Consider the following 22,712-nt stretch of genomic DNA (forward strand, 5'->3'; position numbering starts at 1 on the left):
GTTTTCAAAGTGTGATGTCCCAGGATGGGGAGGCGCAGCAGCTTGAGGAAAATACAGAAAATCATTTTTTTTACAAACCTGCTAAGCTAACTTTAGTATCTTTATGTTTATGTTTAAAGGCCGGATGACTTTTACTTCCTGCAGTGAGAGTAAACGGAGTCTGGGTTGAGGTGGAGAATACGTTTTTTGGGGCATAGGGGAGGTGCCCAACTGTATTATATTTCATGAGGGCATGCTCACTGTACCACAGCCACACTATTTTTGATTGACACCGTCAGATGGATTGGAGATGGCAATTAGCTAAAAGTTAATCAGGTGCACTCATTTTTAGTTTAAAAAATGTGTTGCGGTTGCATAACTGCACTGCATCACACTGACAACAGTTTACAATATTCTGGTTACCAGTTTTCGCAAACATTAGAAACAACGATTTTTTTGTTTATTTTTTTTTACATTAGATCTTGTCTTGAGAGTGTACCTAATCAAGTAGCCAGTGACTGTCAACATGGTCTCTACTGCCATCTAGTGGTCTCTCCGTGACATTCACTCGCTCCGGTGCCATGAAAACAATCATCATCTTTCTAAATATAAATATGTCGATGCAGTTCTTTTGTAATTCAGCTTGTGCAGGTGTACCCAATGCAGTAAATATGACATGACCTTCCTTTAAGCGGAGCCAAACCCCGCGGTGTCCAAACCAGTTAAACCAGTTGATGTGGGAGGCGTGTCCATAGCAGCATAAAAACCAAAAAAAGTCTTGACACCAAAGCACATATAAGCGAGGAGTAAAAAAAACATTTTACAGTTAAATGACGGGTATTTGCTTGTGTTCTGTCACCTTTTTTAAAAAGCCGCTGGCTAGCGTCACCTGTCCAGGTGAGTGACGTCACCGTCTCCTGAGACGTAACGAAGGAGGAAGAAGCTGCCAGTAAACCGACCATAGTCGCCACTGGTAGCCGGTGAGTTTGTCGGTGATTTTAAAAGTAAAAGGACCGCCATGGAGGTCTGCATCGCCTCGCGTCATCAGTCGGCGCTCAACTTCACCGTGCTGGTGCTCGCCTACGCCGCCTACCTCCTCGTCGGCGCTGGGGTCTTCTCCGCCATCGAGCTGCCCTACGAGGTCCAGCTGCGGGCTGAATTGGAGGCCTATCACCGGGACTTCCTCCGTAACAACACCTGCGTGTCGGAAGCGCGTCTCCGGGAGCTGCTGGTGCGCGCCCTGGAGGCCAACAATTATGGCGTGTCGGTCCTGAGAAGTAGCAGCCACCGGAACTGGGACTTTTTGTCCTCCTTGTTCTTCACCAGCACAGTCCTCACTACCACAGGTCAGTCCCCCGAGAGAGGACACCTAGCAAGCCCGCTTTAGGGCTGACTTAGAGGGGCAAACAAACCAGGCACAGGTGGGGACAGGGACTTTTGGGTGCCAGTGGGGTAGACAAAAGTGTCTGTCCTTGTGAAGATTTTTTTCAACGCAAATGAAAACAAAGTTGGTGGGCATTGTCTGATTATTACAAAAAAATTACAGTAGAAATTACAGAATGTTACAGAAATTACAGAAGGTTGACGGTTTGATCACGGGTCCCTCAACCCAGTCACTGTTGTTATGTTCCTGGGCAAGACACTTCACCCACTTTGCCCCCATGGCTACCCACACTGATGTATGAATGTGAATGAATGTTTGGTGGTCGGAGAGGCCGTAAGTGCAAATTGGCAGCCACGTTTCCATCAGTCATCTTCAGCTTTCAATGGTACTACACAAGTACACGCAATAGGACGCCATATTGTCTACTTAAGTATAAACACGAGTGGGCATTTTAGGTAATGTTGTGTACTTTTTTTTTATAGGTTTCTGAAAGGTACATAAGTGATGTAATGTTGAAAAACCTTGAAATTTGGTGGTTTCACCTCTCTGGGAAACTAGATAATACGTGCTAAAGTACCTCAGTCTACACAAATGTACCACACAGTACTAATTATTGAACTCCAAAGTCATTATTTGTACCATTTTCAGCTCACAGTAAGTAAATCAAGAATGAAGGCAACTAAAGCAGGACTTTTAATGGTACTACACAGGTAACAACACATTGTACCTGTAAAGCTAGGATATTGTAGTTTTTTCTTGATCTACTGCAAAAATGCTAGTCAAAGATCTATAAATGATGCATAATGCTGAATGGACCACATGTTGTCATACCTGTTGTAATATCTGATGTAAAGATGAGGGTGGAGGCTGTGCTTCAGTGGGTATTTGTGTTTTTATAGCGTGTACTTCCTTGTGTGTAGGGTACGGCCATACCGTTCCTCTGTCAGACGAAGGGAAGGCCTTCTGCATCATCTACTCCCTCGTGGGCATCCCTGCCACCCTGTTCTTCCTCTCGGCCGTGGTGCAAAGGATCATGGTCCTGGTGACCCGCCGCCCCCTCTCCTACTTTCCTCGCCGGTGGGCCGTGTCCAAGTCCAAGTTCGCCATCGTCCACGCCACTGTCCTGGCCATCATGGTGGCCATGCTGCTGCTTGTCATCCCCTCCTGGATCTTCTTCACTCTGGAGAAGGACTGGAACTTTCTGGAGTCACTCTACTTCTGCTTCATCTCCTTGACCACCATCGGTCTCGGAGACTACGTCCCAGGGGAGACGCACAGCACAGAGGACAACCCGCACCAGCAGTTCTACAAGCTGGTCATTACTGGTAAAACACTCTTTCTCACATACAGTATAAAGTCATGGAAATTGAATTGATCTAGTCCAGGGTCAAACTGTGGCCACCATACAACCTCTTACAAGTTCTTAACTGTCCTACAAGCGTTTAAATGTGAATATTCTTACTTCACATATGCTCCGGTATAGTCAAGCATTCCGAAAATTGTAAAAATGTGAAGTTCATACAGGATTTTCTGGGAAAGTCTGCCTCAAAAGTCAACCAAAACATAAAAGACTTTACAAAAAAATATTTTCACCATAGGGAATAATAGAACTTGAATTAATCTGTTCCAGGGTCAAACTGTGGCCACAATACAAGCTTTATTAACAGTAAAAGCAATGATTTAACAGTCTTAATTGTCCTACAAAAGTGTTTGGGTGTTCGTCTGCTTACTCCTGGTGTCGTCGAACATTCCAAAGGTTGTAAAAATTTGGAGTTCAACTTGGATTTTGTGGAAAACTCTGCTCAAAAGTCACACAAAACGTAAGATACTTTAAAAAAAATCTATATAGAGAATAATAGAAATTGAATTGGTCTGTTTCAGGGTCAAGCTGTGGTCACCAAGTTCAAAACAAGATTTCCTGGAAAATTCTGCCTCAAAAGTCAAACAAAACATATACTACCCCATAGAAAACAATAGAAATTGAATGAATCTGTTCCAGGGTCAAACTGTGGCCACCATTTAAGCTTTATCAATAGTACAGGCAACATTTGAAGTAATGTTGTTAAATACTGTCTGCTTTTGTTATGATCCGCAGGACAGGAAGGGTGACTTCCTGTCCGGTCCTTTTATTTTGTATGGTGTACTTTCTGCTGGGTGTAGTATGCAGCCGTTTCACCACAGCGGAACGGTACGTGGCTGTGTGCAATTCCAATTAGTTGGGTTTATAAGCCCAGCGTCGCCACAGGGATGGTGCCGGTTCATTACCTTGGTTATCCTCACCCCTGCTGTCACCTGAACGTGACGTCCTGCCTGCTGCTCTCTCCAGATCTACCTGTGGTATTTTCGCAAAGCCTTTTTCTCTGTCATTTTTTGTTGTTCATTCTCTGCACAACTGTGAGCACCTGCTCCTGCTTGCTAAAACACCTTTATTTGCACGCTGCCTGTCTCTCTGCATACCAGGGGTCAAGCATTCGACAGCCACACCGCAAATTGTGACACTGGTGTGGTATGAAAAAGTGGAGTTCAACCTGAATTTTGTGGGAAAATTCTGCTTAAAAAATCAACAAAACATGGGAGATAAAAAAAAAAAGTTTTCCTCACTGAAAATAATAAAGTTTGAATTGGTCTGTTCCAGTGTCAAACTGGCCACCATACATGCTTTACTAACAGTACAGGCAAACATTTTATTTATTTCTTTGATTATAATTTTTAAAAATATATATTTTTTATTATTCGTTTTTAAAGTAACCTTTTATCGTTCTTAATTGTCTTAAAGGGCTAGATTTGCCTTAAAAGTCCAACAAAACTTCAAACTCTCAATGTAAAATGGTTAATTTGTGATATTTTGGGCATGATGTTGGATTAGTGTGGTGTGTAAAAATGTCACCCGATCATTTGTGTCTTGGTAGTGTACCTGCTGCTGGGCCTGGTGTGCGTGCTGGTGCTGATGGAGACGTGCGTGGAGCTCCCCCAGATGAGGCGCCTCAGGCAGAGGTTCTACCAGGAGGACGTCCGGGAGCTGGATGCCGAGACGGCCAACATCATCGAGCAGGAGCACACTGCCGCCACCAACGACCCGCCCGTCAACTATCACTCGGCAGGCATCTCGTCCGTGTCCGAGCAAGCTGCCTCCATGCGGGCGTCATACACGCCGGCTTCGGGGTCCTCTAGCCTGCACAGCAAACTGGGCTGAGCTTGCAAGAGTGAGGAAGTGCTTTGAGAACAAACATGGCTGTCTGCTCTGTCATTAGTGACTTCTCTGGCCAAGACTCTTACAGTTTAAGCAGGATGCGCCCTTTTATTATCCACATTTTTTGTTCTCCCTTGTGGGCCGTTCCCTGCAGATAAGAGTTGGACCGGGAATGCAGAGGAAGGGCTGGAAAGTTTCCACTTCCTGCCAGAAAGTGGGATGACGTTCACACAAGGTGCCATTTTGCTTACACTTAACTAGCAAAATATTAGACGTCCCTGTACGGTGTAGTTCTACACTACAATGGTTCTGAGTGGAGCGCAGACCTCCACCAAGGTCAAAATGGCACAGATCTCCTGTAAATATATTCAGTTAATCACTAAAGTGGAGGGTTACCAACCTTTGTGGAAATGTTTCGTTTTTACACTCCAAAACGAATTCTGAGGTCATATTGTTGTTACATAAAAGCTTCATGCCCTGCGATTGGCTGACAACCAGTCCAGGGTGTACCCCGCCTGTTGCCCGAAGTCAGCTGGGATAGGCTCCAGCATACTCCCTCGACCCTAATGAGAAGCGGCATAGAAAATGGATGGATAAAACCTTCAGTTGGCGCTCATTCATTTGCAATGTGTGAGTTTGAACACCAGAAGGCAGCACTGGCATTCATCTCTATGCAGTTCTATTTGTTTTTTAAATTAAGCTGCAGGCAATTTACAAGCCAGTGAAAGCTAAAATGTATATTTTTAAATAAACACCATGCTCATCTTGATGGCTTTGAGATATTTTTTTAAAAATAGGATAAAAATTAAAGTACAACTTTACCAACCATGATAAAAATGTGTGTATAAATGTATGTTATTTTATTTATACATTATTACATTCACATTAAAGTTCATGTGCAGACTTATGCGTAACCCCACCATGCTGTCCTTTAGATTGTGTGTGTTTATATGATTTGTGCCGACGGCAGTGGCGGCTTGGTGCAGCGAGGCCTGAAGGAATACACGCAGAGGAGGAAGATGGAGAAGAGCATCAAGGCGATGACTGTGACGATGGTGACGTAGCCGGCATAGGGCAGGGGGGGCATATCGGGAGCCTCGGCGGGAATCATGTTGGTCAGGTTCAACATGTAGCCCAAAGTCCAGCCGGCGTCGCTTCCTTTTATCTGAGGTTATATAACCAAAAACATCCCCCAACAGGTCAACAGTGTACATACTGAATGTATGAGGTAGCAGAGCATCTCTTACTGACCTGGTGTACATATTTGATGCTGGAGTAGGTCTCTGAGGTGAAGTTGTATCCGTCTGTGAGCAGCGTGATGAGGTAGGTGCCAGCGAAACAGTACCCAACTAAATACTTCAACTTGATGCCGGGATTCTGCTGCTTCACCTGCAATTAAACACATCAGTGCTTCACTATACCACAGAGACACAGAAGTAAAGTATGTCCATCAATTTGATCCCCGACCTGCTCCCAAGGCGTAGCGCAGAAGTTTGCTATCCTCTCCTTGGCTGTATCCAGAGTGACGGACGTGTCGGTGAGGTTGAGGAAGCTCATGGTGTAGTAGTAGGCGGAGAAGGCCTGTAGCATCATCATGATCAAGGAGGAAAAAACCCCCCAAAAATTCACAATTAACACAAGAAGTAATTCTGGCCTTCATGACTTACCGTACTTCCTCAAATAAGGACTGGGGGACTTAACTGCAGGAGTTTATTAGCAGTAAGGTGGTTTAGGTAACTTACTTACTATCATTTATATGTAAAAATTATAGTCAATAAAATCTATTTGTAATTCTTTTTTCACCCATATATATATATATAATTTTTTTAAAATATAAAATACACATACTATAATATAATTTAAAAAATCAGAATAATATTTAATTTATTTTTTATGGTATAAAAGTATGTTGTGATAAAAAAAAATTTTCCATTTGTTTGATTTCTTTAAAGTGAGCCCTTTTTTTTGAGGCATGGTCTATATTGTGGTATAATATAGGAGTGTATTGTTGTAATTAAATGGGATTTTAAGAAACCCTTTTTTATTTGATTTTTTATTTGAGTGAGTTATTTGACTCATTTAAAGCGAGCACGTCATCTATTGCGTCTATTGTGATTTTAGATAGAAGTGCACTGTTATAAATGTGATTACTTTGTTTTTACCTTATTTGTTTAATTAGAGTGACCTTTTGTTTATTTATTTAAAGTGAGGTGTTTGTGTATTCATTGTTTGTCATTTAACTATTTAAATATATTATTTAAAAATGTAAAATTAAGCAAATATATAATTTTTGTTTTATTTGGAGTGATTTATTTAAAATGAGGCATTTGATTGAGGCATGGCATCAATGGCAATGGAGAGCACAGTCTTTTTTTTAATGTTGGATGATTTCTTATCAATGTTATTTCTTTTTTGATGTGCAGAGGACTTAATATAATATTTTTTGTTTCTATCGTTACTTGAGATATCAACATGGGCCAAAATTGTCTTTCAGTTTTACCGCCTTGAGAATAAAGTGTAATACACCAACTTCACCACTAGACGGAGCAACTATGCGCTAAAACAGTGGTCCCCAACCTTTTTTGACTCACTGACCGTCTTGTGTTCCCACAAATCTCCCGCGGACCGAGGGGACGGGGTTTCGTACATTATAGTGATCTAATTTATCGTATTTATTATTTATTGTGTAAAACTAAGACATGAATAACATCAAATTAAAAGCACAAAATGAATGTCGACCCACCATCCACCAGTTAAAATTATTACATGGCTGTTTGACGTGTGTGTTAAAAGGCAGTGTGCTAGCATGAATTAACTTGAGACAAATGTGCACATTAGCACTCAATAAGTCATCAAAACTTACCTTTATGCATTCCTACATAGTATCAGCATTTGACACCAAATATGAGGTGAAAGAAAAATGGTAAAAATACAGTAGTAGTCTATCTGTGCGGCATGAGATAAAGTTAGCACACCCACAATGGACATGCGTCAAGTGACACGGATGTACAGAGAGAATCCGGCCACTTTTCAAAATGAAACATTCAAAAAAATGAAATAATGGAAATTATTTCTTCTTTCTGTGCAGCCCGGTACCAAATGACCCACGACCCGGTACCGGGGGTTGGGGATCGCTGCGCTAATAGGCATTTTCATCCACTTGTTTCTTATAATGCATGAAAAAAGTAGAAGATGGAATACATTGTGGTAGTCTACACTCACCCCGAACATCCCCTGCAGGGTAGGCTGGTAGACCCCGTTGAAGGAGCACTGGCTGTATTGACACTGGCTGGAGTCAAAGAGGTTTCGTACGATCTCCTGGCATTGTTGGAACTTTCCTATGCCGCGGTGTTGGAACGTCAGCGGGGCTTCTTGGGGCTTCCTGTCCGACACGCAGGGGCTGTCGTAGAGGGTCGAGTACTCCTTTGTTTCGCTGTAACCCGGGTGGAAACACGGGTCGGATACTGCTTGAGGACTTGCCTGCCGGACAGACACACGACAAGGTCAAGGAGGATGGAAAACATGGTGGAACAGATAAAACAATACTTGGACTTTTACCACGACAATGCTTTTTTGTTTTTTAAGTATGCATTTATAGCTTTGATGATTTACTGAATTTTTTTCAAACAGCTGCCAGAGGTAATAAGATTCAAATAAGTATATTTTTAAAATAATCCACCCCCAAAAAATAAATATTATGCTTGATTGAAAATCATATATATTGCAATTTAATACATTTTTTTTAAATAGGTGAGGCAAAGCAAGTTTATTTATAGAGCACAATTCATACACAAGGTAATTCAAGGTGCTTTACAGAAAAGAAGGGTAAAATCACTTCCTAAAATCATTCCATAAAATTCCATCAATCATTCCATAAAACCAAAAAAATTAAAAATAAAGAGAAAATACTTTCAGTTGTGAAATGCACAATTGAATAGTCGTGTTTTCAGCTTGGATTTGTATTTTGGCAGCATGAAACTGAAACGCAGCCACACGGTGTTTAGTCCTGACTCTGGGCACCCGCAGGAGACCCCTCCCTGAGCTTCTCAGAACCCGAACCCGTCTATGTGGCTCTAATGGGCGCCACACACAGGAAGCGACAAACGACTGCTACTGTCAAAACTCTTCGCCAACGCATAGCAAACCCTGCACACGGGAGGCGACGAGTGGCTGTGACGAGCGACAGCCGTGAGCGACGTGTTCACATCAGTGCGAATTGTACGAGTCTCCCATGGTTGTGTTCATGTTTAGAGGGCTCAAATAATGTTAGAAAACATATTCAGAAGGTCGTGAAAACACTTTCTATGCTCTAACAATGATAATATTCCATTAAAAAATAAGGAAACCTACTTTGTGGAAATTCATTTATCACACTCGGGTCTGGAACCAATTAACTGCGCTAAATGAGGGATTACTGTAATCGTACTGCTGTGTTAAATATTGCGATCAATTAGCAAAAGCACGGTCCTTAAAGGTGTTCTGGGTGAGTTTGAAAAATTAAAAAGACCTTCGCCAACCCCCATACTTCCCCCATATATTGATTTACACCGTAAATATTAGTCCTACGTTTATTTGATCTACATATTTAGATTCCTGGAGCATGAAAACATACCATGAGCAATTGGATTCATAACTAGACCAAGCAATTTCAACTTTGTCGAAATTGTGTGTGCATGCTGAACTGAAATGCTGCAGAAATGTTTGAATGAAAGTAGGAAGAGTTTTGAAGGTGAGCTTCAACTGTACTGAGATGTGGTTGAAATGTATGAATGTTAGCATGAATGTCCTGGCGTTGTTGAAAGTGTTGATGTTGGAATGACGTGAATCGGTTGACAAATGTGGAAGCAGAAGTAGCAGTTTTACGGAAAAGTGTCAATTTTTGGAAAACGTTGAATTAGTTTCCAGTATAAATAAACCGTAGGTAGTCTGAACGTGTTGAACAGTTTGAGGCTGGAATGGCTTGAATCGGCTGAGTCGGCCACTCGTTGAAATAAATCTTAGAAAACAACGAAGCGTCGTGACCAAAAAGTGGAAATTTTGTCAAAGTGTTTGAATTTTTGGAATGTGAAAAGTGGTCATTTTGAAAGTGTAGAATGAGTGGAATGGTTGGAATCTGTACATTGTAGGAATTGTGGAAGTTTGAAAATGTACCCGTTCATTTGGGAAATGTGTGAATTTTAGAAACGTGGAAATGATATTTGATATTTTGTACAACCTGTACAACCTCTGACCATTTTTTGTGAAGTTATGTGCACCGATGGGGAAAATGGTCCTCTTGTCATGTTCCGCAGGACAGGAGCGAGTACTTCCTGTCCTGCGCCCTTATTCTGGTGATATGTGCTTCCAGCGTGGTGGATGGGACAGCTGCTCCACGCCTGGTGGCCGCACAGCTGCAGACAATCTTCATTTGCGGCAGTTAAAAGACCAGCGGCGCTGGTTCATTGTTATTGTGACAGTTGATGGACCTCGTTACTTGACTGGTGCCGTCACCTGAGGAAATAGACTTACCTGTTTAGAGCACTCTGGTATTAGTTTTTCACAGAGCCTTTTTTCTCTGTCGTTTTTGGTTTTTGTTCTCTGGTGATTACATGCATCTGCAATATAAGAGACCTTTATTTGCACTTTAGCGCCTCCTCTCTGCCTACCGGGGGTCAAGTCTTCGACAGCAATACCCAATGGTGACACCTCTTTGGCAATGATAAAGAATCCTTTAAAAAATTCCTGGATCCAGACGGTGATCCGGATCACCCCAAAATTGAATCAGTTCTTCAATATTCCATTTCCGACAATTCATGACATTTTCATTCAAATCCATTCAGAACTTTTCAAGTTGTTTTGAACACAAACAATATTCAAACGAACAGAAGGCTGGCAAAAAAGTAACCTCCGTGCTGTACTTCGCTTTGCGCTGCGCAAGGTCACTAGATTCCAAGGGGCGTGCGACATAGAACCTAAGAGGCGTGTACCTGAGTCTGGTGTGCCAGCGCCATCCTCAGCGCTTGGTCCTTCCCGTAGCACAGGAAGCTGTGCGTGTAAAGGTTGTAGTCGTTCCCGTAGAGGCGGAAGGTCACAGAGTTGCCGGGTGACTCAGAGCTGTGGAATATTTTGGACACAAAGCTAATCTGGGTGGACGCCCCGCCGAGGTCAAGAGCCCCCGTGGTCTTCAGACCCTGCACCACACACACACACACGCACGCACGCACGCACACGCCCACAAAGGCATATCAAAGTCTAAGTGCAGCGGGGGCTGGCCATCAATAAAAACCTGCAGAATGAGACAAGCGCTGGAACCTGCTTGAGGCGGTCATCCAAGTAGTTGACCGTCACCCAGCCGAAGGCACCCTCCTCCTGGCCGCTGAGGATCCTGGCACCCTGGTAGGAAAAGGGGAACTTCTGGAGGGTCTCCGAGACGGACTTGAAGACCTCCTCGGATGCAGAGCTGTTGGCCTTCCTGCATGCGCGCGCGCGCACACACACACACACGCATTGATTAGCAATATTAATATGGCGTCTCGCTCGTAATGAATAGACAGCTGGTAGATATACGAGTGTGTAAATCAACACATGGAAAAGCAACACATTAGAGGTATTGATCTTGTTGATGCCTTACTCCAGCAGTCTCATCCCAGCTGTGGCTCCAAGGTAAAGCGGTGTCTCAGCATGTCTTTTCCTGGGAATATTTTCCTCCACCTCCTGCATGCACGCTCGCAGGGACTCCCCGGCCTTCGAGGGAGTCGCTGAATAGCTGGAGATACCTGGACCTGCAGCAAAGAAGGAATTCATGCATTATTATTATTATTATTATTATTATTATGACAGTTGTCCTGCACCACTTAGTGGTTCAAACGTCGCTCTCTCACTCTATTGCGTTTTTCCCAACATTTATTAATTAATAAATGATCGCTTTTGGTGACCTATTATCATCCATTTTCTATGCTGTTTATCCTCGCTAGGGCGCGATGGAGCCTATCCCAGCTGACTTCGGGCGACAGGTGGGGTACACCCTGGACTGGTGGCCAGCCAATGGCAGGGCACATATAGACAAACAAGCATTCACACTCACATTCATACCTATGGACAATTTAGAGTCTCCAATTAACCTAACATGCATGTTTTTGGAATGTGGGAGGAAGCCGGAGTACCCGGAGAAAACCCACATACACATGCAAGCGGAGATTGGAACCCAGATCTTCTTCTGTTGTGGCCAACATGCTAACAACCTATTGCTAAAAATATTGTAAGACAAATCATAAGTAGTATTCTGGTCACATGGCATAGTAATGTTACATTGAAAAAACATTAGCCATGACATGTGAAAACAAGTTCTCCTTCTATTCTGTGTTCATCTTACTTTGCTAATTAGTTAGCACACTAGCATGCTAATGCTTAAAGCGGCGGTCGTCTGTTGCGTCCATGCAGCGATCCCGTCGCCTGGAATTCACTTATCATCGTGTCCGTGATAAACTAGGGATGACTGTATTGTATCATGCATGATGTTGTTAGCCTAGCCAAGGCTTAACCTACCTTTGACATTGCAGGAGTACTTCTGTTCGGCTCGTCCCGTGTTGTTGTCCTTCTCTGCAGGCCACTGGTAGACAAACACGGTCGTGTGGGAGGAGCCGGCGTCCAGTACGATGCCATACTGAGAAGCAAAAAAACGGCACGTTTATAAGCGTGTTGTGTCATTCACCGAGCATGTGCAAACACGGTGATAGCTTGTTTAGTGTAGCTGGATGTGTTTACTAGACTGGAGATGCTAATCTCCAACAGCTGTGAGTTCATGTCAGTGGAGCTTTTACGTCAGAAAAAAGAACCACTAGCTTACTTTTGATGCACTTTTTAAAACACACGATGTCAAGGTCAAGGTTTATTTGAAAAGAGTTAATGCTGCCCCAAATGTGTTGTACTAATAAAAACAATAGGGAAAAAGTAGAAAAACAATTAAAACATTTAATACAATAAAAAACTTAAAAATAAAATAAATAGATCAAAATGTCTAAATGAGCTCTTCTAAAAAGCCAGTGAATAAAGGTGTGTTTTTAGTGCAGATTTTAAACTCGCCACAGAAGGAGCAGTTTTGATTTGCAAAGGAGAGAGTTCCATAGTTTAGGGCCTGCGACCGCAAAAGCTCCTCTTGTTGTTAGTCTAGTCCTGGGACAGTGTAAAAGAGCCTGGGTATAAGACCTCAGTGCAAAATCAGGAAAATCTCTTAAATAGGAGGGGGGTAACCCATTTAGGCATTTAAAAACAGGCAATAAAATCTTCAAATGAATCCTGAAAGTAACAGTTAGCCGGTGGACGTAAAAGACCCTAATACCTAAAGCTCCTTGGAGAATTGCTTCCACAAATGGGAAAAATACAAAAAAAGCCCAGAGCACAGTAAAGAAATACTGTACAGTGCAAAAGAAGCGGTTAGACTGCTAGTCTCCTAGTCAGAATTGATCGTGTTTTCTTGAACTTTCTTGAAGTGTACCTTTTTACAAGTGTGACCCCACTTATCGTGCTTCCTCCCTAGACTACATTTTAATGCACTCTGGTCGACGTTATTCATTATAAAACTTAAAAAACTTAAAAAACTTAAAACGTTAGTGAGCTAGTAGGCGTAGATCAACAAATGAGGTGGAAAAAATACTAAAATATTGTCCTGGAGTAAAAAGTACTGTTACGTGAGTGACATTTTACTCAAGTTGATGTTTAAAAATGGACTCAAGTCAAGCAGAAAGTAACCAATTGAAAGTATATTCAGTAAAAGTGACTTAGTTACTATAAATATCCCTTTCTGGCAGCATTTTATTCATATTGTCTTTACTCCATAGTGGATTTCATTAAAAATGTAGTCATATACTTAATGTGGTAGTCCTAAAATGTACTATTACAGAATTTCAAAATGACATAATATTAATAATACAATATTATAATTAAATTGATTCAATTACTATAATTTGAATAATATAAATACATATATACAGTATTTGAATAATATAAAAATGTATTTTGTTACGTTCCACCAGTGGTTGCTAGGGAGAATTTGTAGGTTTCCATTATTATCTCAAATAATAAATCATCATCTTAAGAGTTTAGTAGGATTATTTTTCCTTAATTTGTCCTTCATTTTCATGAGTTATTCTACCAAAAACACAGTTATTTTGCTAAATTTGAATTACTAAAAGTAGATGGCAAAAAAAATGGTTTGAAATGAACATTTTACATAAAGAACAATGTTAAGTGTGTTACTTTCCACCTCTTGTTGCTAGGCAGAATCCGTAGTGCATTATTATCAAATATAATAATCTTGAGAATTTAGTCCAACTGTTTACAAAAAAGTAATGTCTTTTAAAAAGTGAAAATTTGAATGAATTACTTTGCTTAAAAATATATTTATTTTGGTAAACTGGAGTTACTAAACGTAGATTACTAAACAAGTTTGAAATAAATATTTTACATCAAGAAAAATGTCAAATGTGTTTCTTTCCACCTCTGGTTGCTAGGCAGAATTCATAGGGCACAATTATGACAAGAATAAACAATGTTAAGAATCGTAAACATTTAGTGGGACTGTTTACAAAAATACATACCATAATTTTAAATTGAACAAGTGACAACTTTTATTTTGAGTTTGGTAAAGAGAGGTACAAAATGTTAAGTAGTAAAACAATGTACAAAAAAATTGTTTAATGAACATTTTATATCATAAAAAATGTTAAGTTTGGTACAGTCAAACCTGTCTTAGCGGCCACCTTTATAGAACGGCCACCTGCCTATAGCAGCCACTGAAAAATCCCCCGCAGCAAATTTACATGTTATAGACCCTGTGTATAGCAGTCACCTGTCCAACGCGGCCAGCGGCCACCCATTTTGTCTCCCTTGGTCAATATCTGACTGCATATAGCGGCCAAATTACCGACTCAAGTAGACGCTTCATGCACGAAAAAGTTTTGTTTTTCAATCAATAAAGCCGTCGTGTGTAGACTTTAATTACTGAGTCCTAGCTCAGTCACAATCATTCACAAGATCCACACAAACTGTCAGTTGTTCCACATAAAAAAGCCGTCTTCTTTTGAGCTTGCTATTTCCTGGTCAAACATGTAACTTTAAGAGCATTTGCATCAAAACATTACCGCAAATTAGGCTGGGAACAGGACGTGCTCCCAATGACGCTACAATACAATACAATACTGCCTGCATGCTAAAACCATGCTAGCATATGTTTTTAAAAAGCAGCAGGAGCAAAACTGAGTTGGGTTGTACTTAATTGAAGTATTTTAGAATGTACTCATGTTATTTTTCATCAATCCTCATCCACAAATCCATCAAAGTCCTCATCTTCTGTATTCGACACAAAAAAAGCCGTCTTCTTTTCCGTTCGCTACTAGTCTGTTAACTTGTCAGTGTTATTCAGCTCCGAAGCAAAGAAGGAAACTTCTCCTGTTTCTTCTGCCAACTTTATTTATTGAACGCGGCCACCAGACAGCAGCTCAGAACACACACACATCTCTCAGCATCGTCTCTCCTTCCTGCTTGCCCACAAGGCAAAGGTTAAACAAGCCCCACTACATAGCTGTCCAGCCAATGCCTGTAAGAAATGACACCGTTTATTTCCTGGTGTGCACTGGTCAATACTGTAATGCCGCTTGTTGTGGGGAAGGAGAGACTCACGTCGCCGATGCACTTTAATGGCTTTATTAACAGCGGAGAACAGTGCAGGACTTTACATCCACGCCAACATAAACACACTTCCCAACTCTCTCCAAACTCACAGCTAGCACTGAGCCTAGCTCTCCTGCTCGGGACGCCCACCGTCACTTCCCGTCACTTCCTGATGAACTAAAGCTGTAATGACACTCTGCCGTATAAAAAGTAAAATATAAAAAACAAGCGTAAGACATTACTAGCACAGCTTTGTTCTGTGGGTGGTGGATATATTCTATCAGTTATTATTAAGCCTCTAGCTTCCTTTTAGTCAGTAAAAACCTTGGCTATGATTGCACTACATTGTCATGTAGACCTACAAAGTACACTTGGAAGAACAAGAGGTGAATAAATGTATTGCAACTGATGTGAAACTGATGAGGGGTAGGATTAAATAAGCTTTGCTTCTTCCTACTCCTTTTTGGACATGCAAAATTGTGAATTGTACTATGTGATGTGCTACTGTTTGACTCATGCATGTTCAGGATTAAAACCATGAACCATGATAATAACAAGCCTAGTAGTGCTGTACAAATTTTATCTGCAGTCCGCAGTGCCCTCTACTGGTCAACATTATTATTATTATTTTTTCCCTTTTTTTTTGTTTTTTTTCCCTCTACTGGTCAACATTCAAACTGGACGCCAACCTGTCTATAGAGGCCACCTGTCTATAGCGGCATCTTTTGCAGACTCCCTCTAGTGGCCGCTATAGACAAGTTTGACTGTACTTTCCACTTCTGGTTGCTAGGCAGAATTTATAAATTTGTCCGACATGTTTCTTTGGTATGGCAGAAAAAGGACAAGGAGAGTTGGCAGCCAAACAAAAACATGACTAGAAAAGCAGCCCAATGTGAGTATATGTGCTTGAATGTTCTGTATTAACTATAAACAATAACCTGAGTGTATTAGTGTAAGCAGAGGGAATGAAGCCAACTGCAAGGCCTACCTTGTACTTCTGAGTGAGGGGAATGTTCTGGACCACCATTACTGTCACCAGGGCGACCACGGCTATGACGCCCACGACGGCGATGATGACGGTCACCGACATGTTCCAGGGGTTCTTGTCTTTCATCTCTGCCGGTGAGCGGGTGGGTGGAGGCAGACAGACAGACAGACAGACAGGAAGAGAAAAAGGGGGTGGGGGGGGGGAGTACAAAGGGGAAGGAAAGGAAAGAGGAAGAAAAGATGTTGTCAGAGCCGATTGCATGCAGATGTGAGCAAAGACAACATGTGTCAAATTGACATGACTGAATTGTGTTGTTGAGGAACCGACGCAGCACACATGGACTGGTGCCCTGGTCCAGCCTGGTCCAGCCTGGTCCAGCCTGGTCCAGCCTGGTCCCTCTCATCCTCTCAAGCTGTTATTTATTATCAGAAGTGACATGACGTACGAAGGCATAATGATTACACACATTCCTGTTCGCTCACATAACGCTCACAATCACCTTCAATCACAAAAAACTCAATGAGCTTTTCGTGAGGTGAAAAAATACACTTTTATTAGCTGATTAGAAGGAAAACATCCTAAGCAGAAGAATTTTGTAGGCTTCAGGCTTCTTCTTCATATTTTTTTTTTTTACAAAATGTGAAATTGGGGCTTAAAAAAGATGTAGAATTTCACAGAAAAAATATTGTAATTATTACAAAATCTATCTATATTTTTGGGTTAATAGCAATAACAAAATTGCTTGCTTAGGGTAAACAATTTCATACAAAAAATACAATACATTTCATAATTAGTAGGACAATCTGCTTTTATTGATTAATTACTAGAAAAAAACATTGAAAATAACATGATTTTATATAAAGCAATTGTGTGGTAATGTGAATTTAGTAGAATTTCATGCAAAAAAAATCAGATGTAAACAATTTCATTAAAAATAAAAACTTTGTTTATGAATTTGCTTTGGTTGTTTTACATTTAATCGACTTATCCTCCCAGACTTGGACCTCTATCTCTTTTGGCTGTCTGTGGCTTACCTTGCGGAGTATTTGTTTTGTCTTGTTTGGCTTGTTGTTATTATTATTATTATTATTATTACTTTGTCATTTTTGATTTTTTTCTTGTTCTCTGTCAAAACTTCCAGTAAACATAGTGTACACTTTGTTCAAATTCAATAAAAATATTTCAGATTAAAAAAAGTCATACTTAGTAGGCAAAAAATGAAAATAACATTTTATATAACGTAAATGTGTGGTAAAGTCAATTTAGGAGAACTGCATGAAAAAAAAGTGAAAAAATATATTGCTCAAGTAAACGATTTCATACCAAAAAAAAATCATAATCGGTAGAAAAAACTACGTTTACTTATTGGGTTACCAGAAAAAAATACTTGATAGAATTATTATTTTACTGTATATAAAGCAAATGTGTGGCAAAATTAGTGGTAGAACATCATGCAAAAAAAGCCAGCGTGTAAATCAGTCAAAAAATGATAAATTGCTCTAGTAAACAACTTCACCCAAAAAAGTAATCGTATGAAAAACTACTTTGATTTATTGGGTTCAGTAGAATTCCATGCAAGACAATCAGTACCTCATTCAGCAGAAAAATGACATACTGCTGGAGGAAAGTGAGCGTTCTCAGACAGTTTCATACAAAATGTACTCAAATTAGTAAAAAAAACACAAACACATTTGTTGGGTTATTAAAAAGAAAAAGAACTCTAACTGAGTATGAGAAACAACTTTTGTGGTCAACTATTCCTTTTTGGACAAGGATTTAGTAGTATTTTTAATAGAAAAAGCAATGTAGTAGGACAAACTACTTTCATTTATTGGGTTACGCCAACAAAATTATTCTTATTGTATTTTATTTTGATGAAAAAGCCATGTGGAAAGGTGAGCATGCTGTCCTAATAGGATTCCACACAAAAAGCCATGTACAATTACTAACAAAAATAAGTATTTCTTTTGGGATTTTTTTGACCTGATAGATGAATAAATACTAATCCTTTAAGAAAGATGAAAAAAAGACAATATGAATGATAAGGGGCTGAGCAGGGGTTGAGCAGGCTTTCATTTAAAGCATGAGGTGAGTCTATGACAGGCAAATCCAACATTAGACAACACAGTCACTGTGTCATTTCATAAGTGACTTAGTGAGTACAACAACTAATGTACTTTTTTTTTTAGCTTTTTAAGTGTGTTAGCAGACGAGAGGCACGATTATTCACTGCCCATCTATTGAATTCCAATCGAGTAAGGTTTAATGAGGTTAAAATGATGTTAGTCTAGCTTGTTTGCATTGCAAAGTGGTCCTGGTGGTCTCACTTGATTTTCCGTCTAAGTCACTTTTGGAATTCATTTCATTCTGTCACTGGTATGATCATTAAACAACCTGGAAACATTGTGCCGGATTTCCTTTCTTCGCAGTGTACTTAGAGCTTTTCCACTGTTTACTAATGGGAAACACACACGTATCTAGATGTAGATGGAGGGGAGTGTTTACATAAGGGTGGACCAGGTGAAAGGTGTCTACATACTATGTTGCAATGGAACGACTCATACAAACACACACCTCACATAAAAGGCAAGCAGAACCAGACCAAAGTGGACCAAAATGGAGAAAAGGAGACGAACAGTGGGGCACTTACCTCTGTTGCCTACTGCATGAAGGGGCGCTGGGCCAAGGCAGGAGGGTAGAAGGATTGAGGAAAGACAAGATGAAGGTGTATGTAGAATCCCCTTCCAGGATTAGAACCCAGTCGTTTATGTGTGAAACTTTGCCGTGACCTTCCCCCAACCTCTCTACCCCGCCCCGCCCACACAATGCCCACCAGCGAGGCCGGTCACCATGGTGACGCTTCGCCGTGCCAGCCAGTGAGAGCCACAGTGTGCTCTCTCTCGCCCTTCATTCTGCACAGGAAGTGGGGACTCCCTTGTTTGGCTCTTTGTTTATCACTGCAGACCACTGTGATGTCATCCTTGTGACGGATCGGAATCCCCTGCTCTTCGCTTTCTCCCTCTCTCTCTGTGTGTGTGTGTGTGTGTGTGCGCGCGTGTGTGTCTCAAAACGTGACTTGCTTGCTAATTTGTAGAGCCATTCATAAAAGCACTTCCTTGTTTTCCAACCTTGGTTCTTCAAGACATTCAAGGTGGATCCAGCACAAGAGAGCACTGTCTACTTTGTACGCATATTGAATAACTTTTAGGGATGCTCCGATCAGGGTTTTATGCTGCTAATGAGGAGAAGCGGCATAGAAAATGGATGGATGGATACTGATCAGCCATGTGTGAACTCGTCCGATACAGATACCGATCACATATATTAAGTGTACATTTTTTTATGTACTATTGGCTATATCAGGGGTGCTCACACTTTTTTAGCCTGCGAGCTACTTTTAAAATGGCCAAGTCCCAAAGATCTACCTACTACTATAAATATAGAAAGTATATATATTTATTTTAATAAAATATGAGCAGGTATTTGTGTAGGTTATACATGTATATCAGGAGTGCACACATTTTCTCAGCATGCAAGTACAAGTCCAAATGATCCACCTCTTTCTATAAAACATATAACATATACAAAATGTAACCAGTCAACTCTGAAATTCTATTGTAAGTATTAATGATTAGTATTTCACGTTCACGTGTTCAAAGTTTACAGATCATCAAAGTAGTTGCTTTTATAATTATATTCAATATGGAAATAAAGATCATTCCACATGCCTCCTAAATAGTTGAGTACTAGTGAGTGAGTACTGGTAATATGTCCGTCACATTAGCTACGTAACGTTCATTAGGGCACACACCTCATGTATTACATCCAGTTAGCATTTGCTATCAAACATTAGCCATATAGAAGAATGTAAAATGATGATGCAAGACAATGCAGCCCAAGTCAAGGCAACATATTGAAAAGGTTTCACCGATGGGCACATTTTTATTTCATCATGAAATAATAGTTTAAGAAGCCAACGTGTAGAAAACACTCATTTCTGTAGTGGAGTCAAACAATCACTTTTTTTTTACGTAGCTAGCCGCTACAAGTGAACAGATAACTTTAGTTATAGATATAGACATCTTTCCACAGAGTTAGTTCATCCATAATCACAATCATAAAGATGAAAGTTGCATCTTCGTTTGGTTTGGTTTGGTTTAGTTTGAACATGAAGGTTACAATGGAATACATCTCATGAATCATTTTCACAGTTCCACATGTCCAAAAGGAGTAGGAAGAAGCAAAGCTTATTTAATCCTACCCCCCCATACATTCCACATCTAGTACAGTACATGTTGTTCACTTCCTGCATTCCATGTCATGTTTTCTGTGATAGTCAGGATAATACATAATAGATAACGGTAAGACACCCCTCCCAAAGAAAAAAAAAAATATATATATATATATATACATATACATTAATAATAATAATAATAATAATAATAATAATAATAATAACAATAATTAATTAATAAATAAATAAATAACTTTTTTTATAAACAAAAAAAAAAAAACCATAACAAACCTGACAGAACAATCATTGTGATGATCAAGACTCTTCTGCCTTGTATTTAGCAAACATCAACTGCTTGTATTGTTTTTTGAATTTGCTCATCTCTGTACATTGTTTGAGTTCCTTACTCAATCCGTTCCATAATTTAATTCCACACACGGAAATGCTGTGGGTTTTCAGCGTTGTTCTCGCATATAAATGTTTTAGGTTTAATTTTCCTCTAAGATCATATTTCTCCTCTCTGATAGAGAAATACTTTATTAGGTTTTTGGGTAACGAGTTGTTATTAACTTTATACATTATTCTAGCGGTTTGAAAGTGTACTAAATCTGCAAATTTTAATATCTGCGATTTTAAAAATAGAGGGTTTGTATGTTCTCTATACTTGGTATTATGAATTATTCTCACTAATATGTGATATTAAAAATAGAGGGTTTGTATGTTCTCTATACTTGGCATTGTGAATGATCCTCACAGATCTTTTTTGCAGTACAGTGAGTGAGTGAAGATTGCTTTTGTAATTATTTCCCCATATCTCCACACAATACATTAAATATGGTAATACTAAGGAACAGTACAGAGTGTGGAGTGATTTTTGGTTAAGAACATATTTTGCTTTATTCAATATAGAGATATTTCTCGCCACCTTTTGTTGTATATTGGAAAATTGGAACCACCTTGACTGTTCTCATTTTGCTTGGAAATATTCCAGTCTGAAATGATAAGTTACTAATATATGTTAACGGGTCTGCGATCTCATTAATGACCTTTTTAAATGTTTCCATTTCGATTCCATGACAATCAGTTGATGTTTTTGCCTTAAAATGTTTAACAATATCAGTGATCTCCTTCTTGGTTACAGCAGTGAGAAACATAGAATTAAGATTCCTATCAATGATATCATTCCATTCATCAATTGTGTCTTATTTTGGAATTTCTTCTTCCAGTTTTGGTCCAATATTTACAAAATAATCATTAAACATTTCAACTTCCGCATTCATGTCATTCCTGTAAGTGTTTCCAACCATGAAATAGTGGGGATAGTCTGCTTTCTTAACGTTGTTCTTTATAATACTATTTAAGATGCCCCAAGTTGCTCTCATGTTATTTTTGTTCTTATTTAGTACATGACTATAATATTCCCTCTTACACACTCTCAAGATAGTTGTCAACTTATTTTTGTAAGTCTTATACTTTTGTTCTGCTTCTTTAGTTTGTTGAATGATGAATGTCCTGTATAATGTGTTCTTCTTCTTACAGGCGTTTTTTAGTCCTTTTGTCATCCATGGCTGGTTGTTTTTCTTTTGCTTCTTGGGCTTTTCTTGCCAGGGACAGTTCTTATCGTAGAGCTCCATGTAGGTACCTAGAAAGTTGTCATATGCTTCATCCACATCTGTTGCACTGTAGACCCTCTCCCAACTTTGTTCTTCTAGATCTTTCCTGAAGGCACGGATGCTGTCCTCTGTACGCAATCTCTGAAAAGTCTTTTTTGCCTCCACCTGTTTTTTCTTATAATGTTCATTGTAAATTGTGAACACTGGAAGATGATCACTGATGTCACTAATTAGCAGGCCACTGATGGTGTTGTTATCCAAGTCATTGGTGAATATATTATCGATGAGGGTGGCACAGTGGTCTGTTATTCTGCTTGGTCTAATGATTTTAGGATATAAACTCAAACTATACATTGTATCCGTGAAGTCGTCTATTTCCTTGCACTTCTGTGGTTTCAAAAGGTCAATATTGAAGTCTCCACATATGAAAATAGTTTTTTGACCTATGTCTGTAAACGTTGTCTTAATCCAATCCTCAAACATCCCAATCTTTGACTTTGGAGTTCTGTACACACAACTTATTAACACATTTTTGCTTTTTTCTTTACAGATTTCAGTCGTTATGCATTCTAAAATGTTATCAATGACAAATGACATATTTTTTACCATTTTGTAGTTCAGATGTTTGTCCACGTATACGACCACACCTCCTCCATTTGCATTGTTCCTGTTTGCAC

At 39.9% G+C, this 22,712-nt stretch overlaps 2 protein-coding genes across 4 annotated transcripts in view; one reads left to right on the plus strand and one right to left on the minus strand.

Annotated features, from left to right (window-relative positions):
- Positions 1 to 48: 48 nt before the first annotated feature.
- On the plus strand, positions 49 to 5,322 carry LOC129170525 (potassium channel subfamily K member 1-like). Its single transcript, XM_054758265.1, has 3 exons — positions 49 to 1,325; positions 2,284 to 2,688; positions 4,273 to 5,322. Exons 1-3 carry the CDS (start codon positions 998 to 1,000, stop codon positions 4,554 to 4,556), a joined length of 1,017 nt encoding a protein of 338 aa, XP_054614240.1. The 5' UTR covers positions 49 to 997; the 3' UTR covers positions 4,557 to 5,322.
- A 3-nt stretch (positions 5,323 to 5,325) lies between these two features.
- The window catches only part of entpd1 (ectonucleoside triphosphate diphosphohydrolase 1), a 36,823-nt gene continuing 19,436 nt past the window's right edge, over positions 5,326 to 22,712 (minus strand). Inside the window, exons 1-10 of one of the 3 annotated variants that reach the window (XM_054758243.1) lie at positions 18,839 to 18,983; positions 16,189 to 16,316; positions 12,078 to 12,195; positions 11,164 to 11,314; positions 10,845 to 11,004; positions 10,520 to 10,723; positions 7,776 to 8,033; positions 6,021 to 6,134; positions 5,805 to 5,942; positions 5,327 to 5,718 (exon numbers count right to left, since the gene is read on the minus strand). In XM_054758243.1, the coding sequence (XP_054614218.1) occupies positions 5,500 to 5,718; positions 5,805 to 5,942; positions 6,021 to 6,134; positions 7,776 to 8,033; positions 10,520 to 10,723; positions 10,845 to 11,004; positions 11,164 to 11,314; positions 12,078 to 12,195; positions 16,189 to 16,314 (1,488 nt within the window). In that variant the 5' untranslated portion in view covers positions 16,315 to 16,316; positions 18,839 to 18,983 and the 3' untranslated portion in view covers positions 5,327 to 5,499. Of the gene's footprint in view, positions 5,719 to 5,804; positions 5,943 to 6,020; positions 6,135 to 7,775; positions 8,034 to 10,519; positions 10,724 to 10,844; positions 11,005 to 11,163; positions 11,315 to 12,077; positions 12,196 to 16,188; positions 16,317 to 18,838; positions 18,984 to 22,712 lie in introns of those variants that run through there. The other 2 variants (XM_054758253.1, XM_054758234.1) reach the window with 2 other exon arrangements.

The sequence above is a fragment of the Dunckerocampus dactyliophorus genome, chromosome 2 (assembly GCF_027744805.1).
Source record: "Dunckerocampus dactyliophorus isolate RoL2022-P2 chromosome 2, RoL_Ddac_1.1, whole genome shotgun sequence".
Classification (NCBI taxonomy): domain Eukaryota; kingdom Metazoa; phylum Chordata; class Actinopteri; order Syngnathiformes; family Syngnathidae; genus Dunckerocampus; species Dunckerocampus dactyliophorus.